This window comes from Salvia splendens, chromosome 18 (genome assembly GCF_004379255.2).
Source record: "Salvia splendens isolate huo1 chromosome 18, SspV2, whole genome shotgun sequence".
NCBI lineage: Eukaryota > Viridiplantae > Streptophyta > Magnoliopsida > Lamiales > Lamiaceae > Salvia > Salvia splendens.
Genome location: NC_056049.1, coordinates 3,256,891 through 3,269,670, shown reverse-complemented (window position 1 = coordinate 3,269,670; position 12,780 = coordinate 3,256,891). Strand labels below are relative to the sequence as shown.

The following is a 12,780-nucleotide window of genomic DNA, read 5'->3' as shown; positions in this document are numbered from 1 at the left end:
AAAAAATCAAAAAAATTCAGAAAAAACGGGAAAAAAACGGCCATATTTTTGGGATTTGGAAAATATTTTTTTTTTATTTTTTAGCATTATTTATAATTAAATACCGATTTTTAAAAAAAAAAATAAAAAAAAGTTTAAACACAACGGCTATGCCGTTGACGAATGGGAGCGCGCCACGTGTGCGTCCGCTGGCACGGACGTGCTCGATACATCGAGCAGCGCCGTGCCAGCGGCGCGGCTGCAGCGGCGGCGGTCCTGCGCCTTGCCAACGGCGCGGACGGCGGTGGCGTCTTTCGCCACCGCTGCGGATGCTCTCACATGCCATTTCAAAAATTATAAAATAAAGGGATGACAAAACTCTAATTCCCAGAAATTTACGCCTACTGCCTTCTTTCTCTCTGTTTCATTTCTCCCCCAATTTTAACCCAAGCATACACGAATTACGTCGTTGCTTCGAGATCGCCCACCGTCAGTCAACAGGGTGGAGAGCCCCTGCCGTCGTTGCGGTTCGTACCGCTGTTGCCACCGCGCTGTTGTCTGCCAAGACCGCGCCTGCTCCGGCAGCCCCGATTCCATCCCGAAACAGCCCCGTTTTCCAGTTAAAGGTTCATTCTTGATTTAGTCATTGTTCGAGTTATGTTTGATTATTGATTGGATTATGTGGGGAGTGGAGTATGATGATATGTTATGAACAAAAAGCTAAAAATTCATACTTTGGTATTGGGTAGAAATTATACCTCCGTGAGTAGGACCTGGTTGTGGAGTTCACAAAGCTGAAATGGGAGGCTCTTTGAAGCTGAGAATTTCGATTTCTATTATTAGAAATCGCTGATGTTAGATTTTGAAACCAAAGCAATTTAGGTATAAGTCGATAGAGGAATTGTTTACCACAGTTAGGACTGAATTGAGAATTCGGCACTATTCGAATTCTGCCGTGGATTTGAAAAGGAGAAATTTCCTTGAACTCTTGTTGCAGAGATGCGGCTCGGTTGCAGAGGTGTGAGAATAGGGAAATCTGATTTAGGAAAAGTATATATTAGGGGAAGGTGGCTGATGGGTAGCTTATTTTAGGGAGAGATTCATGGGGGTGGTTTTTAATCGTGGGAAAAAAATAGGAGTGGGATTCAAATTCCTTCCTCTTTTTTTGGCTTAATTTGAATTTATTTGGTATTTATTTTCAGATCACCGAGGAGGAAAATATTTGAGAATCTTTAATTAAATTGAATTATCGACTTATTGACCAAGTCAACAGGAAGAGGATATTATTTTGATTTGTCTAATTCACGGTCCTTGTATGTTAATTAAATTATGCAGTCCACAATTTTTTTATCACGGACTAAATTTTTATACTATTTATTTAATTTATCGGATCCAACACGGAATCGAGTCCAATAAATATTCCTCACGGACAGGAATTATTTAAAATCCGCATTGTGATTTACTTCACAATTTCTAGCTCTAATAATAAATTATCAATTATTCACAAACATTTAATTTCACCTCACGTCAATTATTCAAAGCAGCCACGTCACGTATTCCACAAAGTTGACCAAGTCAAAATTCCAATTCAAAATTAGGTCACGTTAAGTATCCAACAACAATTCCACTCGATCATTAATCCACGGACTTCGCAACATTAAAAGCATTAAATGCAATTACTTTAGGGTTCGAAAATTAGGGTTTAAAAAGTGGGGCGTTACAGTATTAGCTCAGCCGAATCTCTGCAGCATGCTTTCAGCACAATCAAAGCTGCAAACAATGATTTTTCTGATGAAAATAAGTTGGGTCAAGGTGGATTTGGGATAGTTTACAAGGTTGATATACTACTGATTAGAATAAGAGTGTGCATGTAACAAATTCAAAATCTAAAGCATAATTTGTTGTATTATAATTTCAGGGGAAATTTCCAAATGGTCAAGAAATTGCAGTGAAAAGATTGTCGAGGGATTCTGGGCAAGGCAATATGGAATTCAAGAATGGAAGTACTCTTATTGGCTAAACTTCAACACAAGAATTTAGTTCGACTATTGGGTTTCGCCTTAGAAGGAATGGAGAAGTTGCTAGTATATGAATATGTTCAAAACGCAAGCTTGGATAACTTCATATTCGGTAACATTCATCCTTAATTAATTCACACACAACATATAACTTTATGATATGTGACCATATTACATACTATATGCTAACTTGTTTGCAATTGGACATGTACACTCCATCTAGCATTCGGATTTGGATTGGGATAGACGCTACAAGATCATAGGAGGTATTGCAAGGGGAATTCTCTACTTGCATGAAGATTCTCGTCACAAGATCATTCATCGTGATTTAAAAGCCAGTAATATACTTCTAGACAGTGAGATGAGACCTAAGATTGCCGACTTTGGTATGGCAAGATTGTTCGGACAAGATGAAACGTTGGGAAATACAAGTAGAGTTGTGGGAACATAGTAAGTTACACAACTTAAACAGTTTTATTGTGTTACAAGAGTACTAAATATTGTAAACTTCAGCGGATATATGCCACCAGAGTACCTTATACACGGCCAGTTCTCAATCAAGTCGGACGTCTACAGCTTTGGAGTATTAGTCCTTGAAATTATCAGCGGCCGAAGAAATAATGGTTTTCGAAGCGGGGATGGCAGCGTAGGAGACCTCAGCTTCGTAAGTATTAAGCATGTAACCTTTTTGAAACCCTTTTATATATTGTTAATGATTGAAAAGTGAGATTAATTAATTTTGCAGGCATGGAGAAGTTGGCAAGAAGGAAGAGGTGGAGAAGTGGTGGATCCATTTTTGAGGAGTGGTTCGGGTTCAGGTTCGACAAATGAGATGCATCCATATTGGTTTGCTGTGTGTTCAGGAAAATGCAGCGGATTGACCAACCATGGCTTCTGTGGTGCTTATGCTGAGTAGCTTCTCCATGACCCTGAATATACCTTCGGCGCCTGCATTTTATTCTACCGGTGGCTGTAAGTCGGATCAGTCTTGTCGTTCCTCGTCAAATCAAGCCTCCATTACAGACTTGCATCCACGCTGATTCCCCACACCCTCCAAAAAGTTTGTTTTTATTAGTTGTAATGTTAGTTTATTATTCACATATTTTGTACAATATTCTTGTCTATTAAATTCTTTTTGTTTGCTTAGATTAATATTTGAGTTAAATATTAAAATTGGTCCTCGGGGTGTGCACTTTTTGGACTATTTGAGCACTGGCTAGCGTTCAGTGAGTGAGATGCTGAGGTGCATGTATATTGGATTGCTGTTTGTTCAAGAAAATGCAGGGAGCGGCCGACCATGACGTCGGTTGTGATCATGCTGAGCAGCGCATCCATAAGCCTTGTTGTGCCTTCCCAGCCTGCCTTTTATTCTTCGGGCTGCTATATTTCATGATATTCATAGGGAGCTTGTGATAATTAGTCATAGCTAACCTCCCATGACTAAAATAATCTCATAACTCAATCGTAAATTATATCTTGTTTGGCAATCGAACACCACCAAAGTCTAGTTGAGTTGGTCAATGAACAGGTGAAATCCATGGTGCAACTCTTGGAGTGAGGTCTTCTTCAATATGGTGAGTGTTAAGTTTTCGGACAAACTGAATCGAACCCCAAAACAAAAGTTTTGTGAAAATGGAAATCAAACCGAATCAAAAAACCAAAATTTCGGTTTATACCTCCAAACCAAATCGAAAAATGAAAATTTTCCAAAGCTATAAACTGAACTAGAACAAAAAAAAACCTGAGCTGAAACAAAAACTAAAAATAACCAAACTAAATTTTAAGTTCCAATATGGTTCGAATTGAATATTTAGTTTTCTGTTGTTTTTCTCACCTCTACCCTTGAAAACTGAATTCACACCAAAAAAATAGAAATAATTGAAATTCCTAAATGAACCATGCACATTGTTAAAAGTCAACGATAATGCTATTTATATCAGAATCGTAGAAAATTAGGCCGAAAAGATTAATACATATCGGAAATTTCAACCTCGGAGTAATGACGCTTGTATAAATTAATAAAACTGTCCCATACAAGTATGTATGCAATGTACTACAAATTTTGTAATGATCAATTAGTATTGTTAAAACACCAACAATACTTTTCATATCCACGATCTTATCTCTACGACATTTATATACCACAATATTAAATTATTAAAGAACTGCATTTCATCAATAGTAACATTTTAATAGTAATGATTTACTAATGGAATAACTAATAAGGATGTATAAACGCCAAACCTTGTTCTAAAAATTGCAGAATTCAAAGTATGACGACCTATCAAAGATTGTTGGCGGGCTTGATCGTTTTGCTGATCCAGAGAGATCACTTCGCCTTTGGCCAAACGTTTTGCGGCAGAAATGGCAATTACAGCAGCAACAGCTAACCTCAACGCCACTCTCTCTTCTCTCTCTCCTGACATCGACAACGATGGCTTCTACAACGCCTCGGCCGGGCAGGGACCCGACAGAGTCAACGCCCTCGCGCTGTGCAGAGGCGACGTCCAGCTCAACGCGTGCCGCGAATGCGTGCGAAAAGCCGGCTCCGATCTCGTGGAATCGTGCCCGGTTCAGAAGGAGGGAATCCGGTGGGATGAATTCTGCACGTTGCGATACTCGAACGCTACCATCTACGGGACTCCGGCCACTGGCCCCACGGTCTACTTGCGGAATCGACTGAATGTGACGAGTCCGGAGCAGTTTAAGGCTGATCTGAGGGCGCTGCTTGATGATATGAGGAGACGAGCTGCTGCAGGCTGGTCTACGAGGAAGGTGGCGGCTGGGAATGCGACTGGACCCGATTTTCAAACGATTTTCGGGTTGGTTCAGTCAGTGCACCCCCGATTTGACATCGGAGGATTGTACTAGTTGTTTGGTTAGTGCCATTTCGAATGTGCAGCAATGTTGTGCTGGAAATAGAGGGGGAGAGTCCTCATGCCTAGTTGTAATCTTCGATTTGAGATCACTCCGTTTTTCAATGAAACTAGGCCGAAGGAACTAGAGTTTGTCCTCCTGTTAAAACAAATTATTGTAGAGAAGATTGTTGTATTGGATTGATTGAATATGATACCCAACACCCATGTATTTATAGGGGTGTTGGGGACTCTTGAGATACAACAATGAATGTGCCTTGGAACAAGACTACTATTGGAACTAGACATTATTAATGTTCTATTCTTGGAACTCTAATGTTCATTAACCAACACTCCCCCTCAAGTTAAGTAACGGGATTTCCGATACTTAGCTTGCTAAGAGCCTCTGAGAAATCTTTTGCTCCAATTGCCTTTGTTAGAATATCTGCAAGTTGATCTTTAGATCGAACAAATGGGAACTCAACAATTCCTGCCTCGATTTTCTCTTTGATGAAGTGTCTGTCTACTTCAACGTGTTTTGTTCGATCATGTTGGACTGGATTTTCTGCAATGCTGATTGCGGCTTTGTTATCACAGAACAGTCGACATGTTTTTGTGATAAAAGACTCAATTCCTCCATTAATCTTCTAAGCCACAGTATTTCTGTCAAACCATTTCTGATCCCTCTGAATTCTGCCTCTGCACTTGATAATGCTACGACCTTTTGTTTCTTGCTCTTCCAAGTGACTAGGTTTCCCCCAACAAATGTAAAGTACCCAGAAGTGGATTTTCTATCCACTGGGTTTCCAGCCCAGTCGGCATCCGTATAACCATGAATCTCCAAATGTCCATTCTACTATAACATAATTCCATGGTCAAAGGTTCCTTTGAGGTAACGGATAACTTTTAATGCTGCTTCAAGGTGGTCGTTTTGGGGTCGGTGCATAAACTGACTTATCACACTCACTGCATATGCGATATCTGGTCTAGTGTGTGACAAGTAGATTAATTTCCCTACTAACCTTTGATACCTCCCTCGGTCTGCAAGTTGGGCTCCTTCTGTAATTTGGAGACCATGGTTAACGACAATTGGCGTGTCTGCTGGCTTGCATTCCATCATGCCAGACTCTGCTAGAAGATCCAAAGTGTATTTTTTCTGATTGATGAAGATCCCTTCTCTCGATCTCAGAACTTCAATTCCCAGAAAATATTTGAGTGTTCCCAAATCCTTCATTTCGAACTCTGTCGCTAGATTCTTTTTGAGCTGTTCTATCTCTTCAGAATCATCTCCTGTGATGATCATATCATCGACGTAGATTATTAGGCTTGTGATTTTATCCCCTCGCCTTTTCAGAAATAGAGTGTGATCTGCATTACTCTGCTGATAGTCGTATTTCTTCATTGCCTCTGTGAAACTCCCGAACCATGCTCTCGGAGATTGTTTTAACCCATATCACTACTAGAAAATTGGCTTGTAATGACACTTAAAATTGTCACTAGAAAATTACTGTGCTGACACTTCATCTATAATGGCACTTATGCAAGTGCAGCACCGGGTACCTGTAGTAAGAGGTAGTGTGTAGATAGTACATCTATGATGGCACTTTTTATGTTGAAGTGCAGTAACAATATATTATAAAGTGCAGTGAAAAGCTAGTGTGTAGATAGTACATCTATGCTGGCACTTTTTATAAAGTGTGATAAAAAAAGTGTAGTGAGAAGCAATTTTTCTAGTAGTATAGGGTTTTCTTCAGCTGACAGACTTCTCCGTCTTCAAAGTCATTCTCAAATCCTGGAGGAGCTTTTATGTAAACTTCCTTTCTTAGCTCACCATGCAGGAATGCATTAGTCACATCTAACTGGTGTAGGGGCCAGTCTTTGTTTGCTGCAATGGAGAGCAGCACTCGAACCGTATTCATCTTTGCCACTGGTGAGAATGTTTCAGAGTAGTCCACCCCATAGGTTTGAGTATATCCTTTAGCTACAAGACGGGCCTCGTATCTCTCGATAGTTCCGTCTGACCTTCGTTTGATCGTAAAGACCCATCTGCAGCCAACAGTACGTTTTCCTTTTGGCAGTTGACATTTCTTCCAAGTCTTGTTTCTCTCCAAGGCTTTTAATTCGACCATCATCGCTTCTCTCCAGTGTTTGATTTTCAGGGCTTCTCTTACTGTCTGTGGGATTTCTTCTTCTCCATATAGAGCTGCCTCAAATGCTCTGGCCAGTTTTGTCAAGTTTGCTTTTGCCACACTACCCACCGGATATCTTGAATGTCTTCCGCCTGTCTTTTCCGGAGAATATCTTTTGGGTGGAATTCCCCGAGTACTCCGAGGTGGCAAAATATACTGTCCAGTATCCTCATCAATGATCTCTCTCTCTTCATTTTCTGTAACTATATTGTCAGTAGTAACAGTAACAGAGTTCTCAATAGAATTATTTACCTCGGATATCGGATGGGGAGATTTTGGGGCAACAATTTGTTCCGCGGGTTGATTTGTGTTTAAGACCTGCTCGGCGACAGAAGTAGTTGGCTCGGGTTGACCTTCATTGGGGTTATGATCATGGGACATAGGTATCCAGCTTAGCATGTCAACATTCGATACCTCGTTTATTTTCCTCTCCCCCTGACTGGTAAGTTGGGTGTTGTAAAAGAATTCTGTTTCTAGGAAATTACAGTTCATCGTGGTGATAACCTGTCGGTTTTGTGGATCGTAGCATCTATATCCCTTTTGATTTAACCCATACCCAATGAAAACACATTTAATCGCACAAGGGGCTAATTTCGTTCGCTCATGTTTTGGGACATGAACAAACACGGAGCATCCAAAAATTCGAGGTTCAAGAGATAAGGCTGGAGGGATACTGGTTAAGGTAGATAAAACTTGAAGTGGGGTTTTGAGATTAAGGATTCTAGTAGGGAGACGATTTATGAGGTATACTGACGTAGCAATTGCTTCGGGCCAAAAATATTTTGGGACCTTTGAATCAAAAAGAAGTGCCCTAGTCATTTCTAGAATAATTCGGTTTTTGCGTTCAGCTACCCCATTCTGTTCAGGCGTGTAGGCACAAGAAGTTTGGTGAATCAGACCTTTCTCAATGCAAAAATTTTTCATTTTTGTGTTGACAAACTCCCCCCCATTATCTGATCGAATGATTTTGATTTTTGTTTGAAACTGAGTGAGGATCATGGCATAAAATTCAGAAAATCTAGAAAAGACATCAGATTTGTTTTTTAAAAAATACACCCATGTCATGCGAGTGCAATCATCAATGAATGAGACAAAGTATTTCAAACCATCCCCCCCGAAATTGGACAAGGACCCCACACATCCGAATGTATCAAAGAAAAAACTGAGTCAACTCTAGTGTTGCTGAATTTAAAAGATTGTTTGTGGCTCTTAGCCAAAACACAGGTTTCACACTCAAAAATAGAATTTTTCACGAGATGCGGAAATAGAAGTTTTAAATAACTAGAGGAAGGATGCCCTAACCGCCTATGCCATAACCATATTTCCCGTTCTGAAGATCCATGAGCCAACATTGCTCTGCCAGTTTGAGCTATCTCGTCCACATAGTATAACCCGCGGCGTTCAGTGCCACGCCCAATAATCGTCCCCGTCCGGATATCCTGAAGAAAACAAAATTTAGGATGCATCAGAAGAGTGCAATTGAGTTCCCGTGTTACATGACTAATAGACATTAGTTTTTGGGAAAGTGACGGCACGTAAAGACAATTTGATATTTTCAGTGTAGGGGATATTTGAACAGTGCCAGCCCCCTCGACCGGGGAAAAATCACCACCCGCAGTTTCAACATATGTTCGTTTTGCCCTAAATAATTCACCAAAGTCCGACCTGTCATAGGTCATAGTGTCGGTTTCCCCACGGTCGAATATCCAACCCCTATCATTATCTACACTTCTTTTTTTGACATTGCATGCAGTAGAAATTTCAGACACATCGTCTAAGGCCGAAAAACGATTTTTACACAAAATTTCGGGGGCATTATGATATTTTTCTGGAGATACTAGGCAATTTCGTGTAAAAAAATGAGTCTGAGGGTCTATTTGCAATTTAGGGGTTCTCGGGGGTGTAGTTGCAACATGATGGGGTATAATGTGGTATTTAGCAAAATTGGAAGGGTTTGGAGATAAATCCCCAAACCCTTTACCTTCATGCCCGTCGATTTCAATGGAGTGGGCGAATTGTGCCTTTGCTGCTCTATGCCCGTCGACTTCCAGACCTGTCGCCGACCACCCGCCGCCAGCCGTCGCCGGTACGCCGCTGCTGGAGGGAGTTCGCGCCGGTATGCCGCCATCGCCCTCGGTGCTGGTGGCCGCTTGGCTGCCCATCGGGGCGGCAAATCGTTCTTCCCTTTCGTCTCTCCCAATGGCCGACCTTCCTTTTGCGACCTGGTTCCGGTTGGTTTTGTGGCCGTCCTCCCACCACTCCGGATAGCCGACCACCTCGAAACACGTCTCCTTCGTATGTTTCGTCTTTCCGCAGTGACTGCAAAACAGCTTGGATTTGTCCACCCGAGGTCGATTGGAGAAGGAATCGGGCGACTGGCCTCGATCTCTCGGAGCCGGAGGCGGTCTGGTGTGGCTCCGGCGCGGTGGCGGTGGTCCGCCTGTTCGGCTCCCAAATCCCGCTGATACCAATTCAACTCGTTTGGACATTTTGTATTTGGTTTGATTGTTACTCACTTGATCTTGATTGTTTTTTCAGGCTTGGGAATGTGTGGTGGTAGGGGCTGATTTTTGCCTTGGTTTAGTCAAGGAGTTGAGAGGGGTATGGAACAATGATGAGAACTGCTCTGAGTTCCAAAAAAAAATTAGGATCGAAATCTCGTTCGTGATACCATGTTAAAACAGATTATTGTAGAGAAGATTGTTGTATTGGATTGATTGAATATGATACCCAACACCCATGTATTTATAGGGGTGTTGGGGACTCTTGAGATACAACAATGAATGTGCCTTGGAACAAGACTACTATTGGAACTAGACATTATTAATGTTCTATTCTTGGAACTCTAATGTTCATTAACCAACACCTCCGCCTCCTCCTCTTTTACCGTCATCGCCTTCAGGTTTGACTCTGCTTATAAACTCTGTTATAAACTCTGCTTCTTAAGGCTTGACTCTGTTATAAATTCTGTTTCTTAAGGTTTTGTATTCTTGCTAACTTCTTTTACCCACTTTCAATTACATTTTTTAAAAGCCGAGCCAAGTCAAATTGGGCTAGTTAATTTGCAGGAAAGAAAAATGGCACCACGACTCGAACTATTGTGCTCATTGTGGTTGCAATTGTTGTGTTCTTGATTGTTAGTGTGTCGGTTGCCATCTTGATACGAAAGAAAAAGAAGCAGAATCCAACGGAAATGGCTCAAAGTAAGTTTGCTCATCTTTCTTGCACACTATAGACTTTATTCATTCGTTTTAACTATTGGACTCAAATGTTGCTTCATAATATCTTGAAGATGTGGACGAGATTAGCACAGTCGAGTCTCTGCAGTATGCTTTCAGCACAATCAAAGCTGCAACAAATAATTTCTCTGATCATAATAAGTTGGGCCAAGGTGGATTTGGGGGTGTTTACAAGGTAGATATATACACTACATACAACAGATCTTAATGACAGTGATTTTGTAACAAATTCGAAATCTAAAGATAAATATTGTGTGGTGTGATAATATTAGGGGAAACTTCCAAATGGTCAAGAAATTGCAGTAAAAAGACTGTCAATGGATTCTGGGCAAGGCGATATGGAATTCAAAAATGAGGTTCTGTTATTGGCTAAGCTTCAACACAGGAATTTGGTTAGACTATTAGGTTTCTCCTTAGAAGGAATGGAGAAGCTGTTAGTATATGAATTTGTTCAAAACGCAAGCTTGGATAACTTCATATTCGGTAACATTTATTCTTTATCTACTTACACAACATAATATGTGACCATGGATGGTCTAACTCATTTGCAATTGGACAAGTAGACTCAGTTAGGCATTCGGAATTGGATTGGGATAGACGCTACAAGATCATAGGAGGTATTGCGAGGGGAATCCTCTACTTGCACGAAGATTCTCGTCTCAGGATCATTCACCGTGATTTAAAGGCTAGTAATATACTTCTAGACAAAGAGATGAGTCCCAAGATTGCCGACTTTGGTATGGCAAGATTATTTGGACAAGATGAAACACAAGGAAATACAAGCCAAGTTGTGGGAACATAGTAAGTTACACTACTTGAAAACTTTTTTTGAATTACAAATACGCTAAAAATCTGTAAACTGCAGCGGTTATATGCCACCGGAGTACCTAATACACGGCCAGTTCTCAGTCAAGTCGGACGTCTACAGCTTTGGAGTATTAGTCCTTGAAATCATCAGCGGCCGCAGAAATAATGGTTTTCGAAGCGGGGGTGACAGCATAGGAGACCTCCTAAGCTTCGTAAGTATTAATCATGTAACCTTTCTTTTACCCCTTAATTATAGGTAGTGACTGAAAATGGGAGATTGATGAATGTTGCAGGCATGGAAAAGTTGGCAAGAGGGAAGAGGTGAAGAATTGGTGGACCCATTTTTGAGGAGTGGTTCGGGTTCGGGTTCGACAAATGAGATGCTGAGATGCATCCATATTGGTTTGCTGTGTGTACAGGAAGATGCGGCGGATCGACCAACCATGGCCTCAGTGGTGCTTATGTTGAGCAGCTTCTCCATAACCTTAAACTTGCCTTCGGAGCCAGAATTTTACGCCGACACTGGTAATGGTTCGGATGCGTCACTTATTCACAACTCCGACTCCATAAATTCTCACCACAAGACTTCTTCTCGGCTGTCTCAGCAGTCTATGCGTTCCTCGAAAAATGATGCCTCCATTACTGACTTACATCCGCGCTGAATCCCCTATAAAATGCAGGGGAGAGGCCGACTATGGCGTTGGTTGTGATCATGCTGAGCAGCGCATCCGTAAGTCTGGCTGTGCCTTCTGATCCTGCATTTTATTCTTCGGGCGGGCTATACTCCCCGACATTCATACTACAGTTCGAGGGGAGCGTGCCGAGCTTCTGCAGCTGATCAGTCGGATCATTCATCCAACAATGATGTTTCCATCACCGATTTACTTCTACGATGATTTCTGTTGGAAATTTATGTTGAGATATTTGAAATGTGAACAACGAGACGATACTTTGCATAGAGGATTCTTGTTGAATATTGAATGTTTGGGTAAATAAAGAGTGTGAGCATCATTCTATTTATATTAGTGTGGGAATGAACTACACAAATACATATATCTAATCAAAGAAATATACTCCTATTAATCTTCAATACTCCTTTTTAATGTTTTTTCTGGGTAACTCCAAATTCTTTATTAAAAGCTGAAATTTTGTGTAGAGAATGGTTCACTCTTTCTCTTGACATCCTTATTGCATAAAGTATCCATTATTTTTTTTAGTACAACCAATCAATCTAGGGGCTTGTTTGAGCTATAAGACTTTTCTCCACCAATATATAGCAGTACTCCTTAAGTCCCACAAGAATATGCACTCTTTCCATTTTAATCCGTCCCACAAGAATATGCACTTTTCAATTTAGATTTCTCTCTCACTACAAAAAACTCACCATTTAGTGACGGAAATATTTGTCGCTAATCAACAAATTTCCGACACTAAACAACGTTAGTGACAGATTACTGCCGAAAGGATGCCGTAATTAAAAAGCTTGTCAATAAAAAATTTAATGATTGATTTTGTCCGCCACTAAATTTAACAACAACACTACCAACGGAATATGTTGTCACAAAACCGATTGGGTGTTGCCTTTAGATGTCCTAGTTAGTGACGGACTAGGCCGTCACTACAACTGTGCTCCCTAGTCTCATAGTAGTGACCGAATAATTCGTCACTGATTAGAGACCAGACATACCTCCAT

At 40.9% G+C, this 12,780-nt stretch overlaps 2 protein-coding genes and 1 pseudogene across 5 annotated transcripts; all 3 read left to right on the top strand.

Annotated features, from left to right (window-relative positions):
* The first annotated feature begins 226 nt into the window (after positions 1-226).
* LOC121777929 (cysteine-rich receptor-like protein kinase 15) lies at positions 227-3,149 on the top strand. The gene is made up of 5 exons (XM_042175263.1): positions 227-605; positions 1,898-2,109; positions 2,221-2,447; positions 2,511-2,661; positions 2,743-3,149. The coding sequence occupies exons 2-5, from the start codon at positions 2,068-2,070 to the stop codon at positions 2,911-2,913; spliced, it is 591 nt and encodes a 196-aa protein (XP_042031197.1). The 5' UTR covers positions 227-605; positions 1,898-2,067; the 3' UTR covers positions 2,914-3,149.
* A 1,019-nt stretch (positions 3,150-4,168) lies between these two features.
* LOC121777896 lies at positions 4,169-5,057 on the top strand (annotated as a pseudogene).
* Positions 5,058-9,085: 4,028 nt separating this feature from the next.
* On the top strand, positions 9,086-12,177 carry LOC121777926 (cysteine-rich receptor-like protein kinase 29). Of its 4 annotated transcripts, none has more exons than XM_042175260.1 (8): positions 9,086-9,943; positions 10,183-10,244; positions 10,334-10,455; positions 10,553-10,763; positions 10,844-11,081; positions 11,146-11,299; positions 11,381-11,612; positions 11,768-12,177. In XM_042175260.1, the coding sequence occupies exons 2-8, from the start codon at positions 10,235-10,237 to the stop codon at positions 11,923-11,925; spliced, it is 1,125 nt and encodes a 374-aa protein (XP_042031194.1). In that variant the 5' UTR covers positions 9,086-9,943; positions 10,183-10,234; the 3' UTR covers positions 11,926-12,177. The 4 variants fall into 4 exon arrangements, with proteins under 4 accessions (XP_042031194.1, XP_042031192.1, XP_042031193.1 ...); XM_042175258.1 differs by having other exon boundaries at positions 10,110-10,244; XM_042175259.1 differs by having other exon boundaries at positions 10,075-10,244.
* The last annotated feature ends 603 nt before the right edge of the window (positions 12,178-12,780 follow it).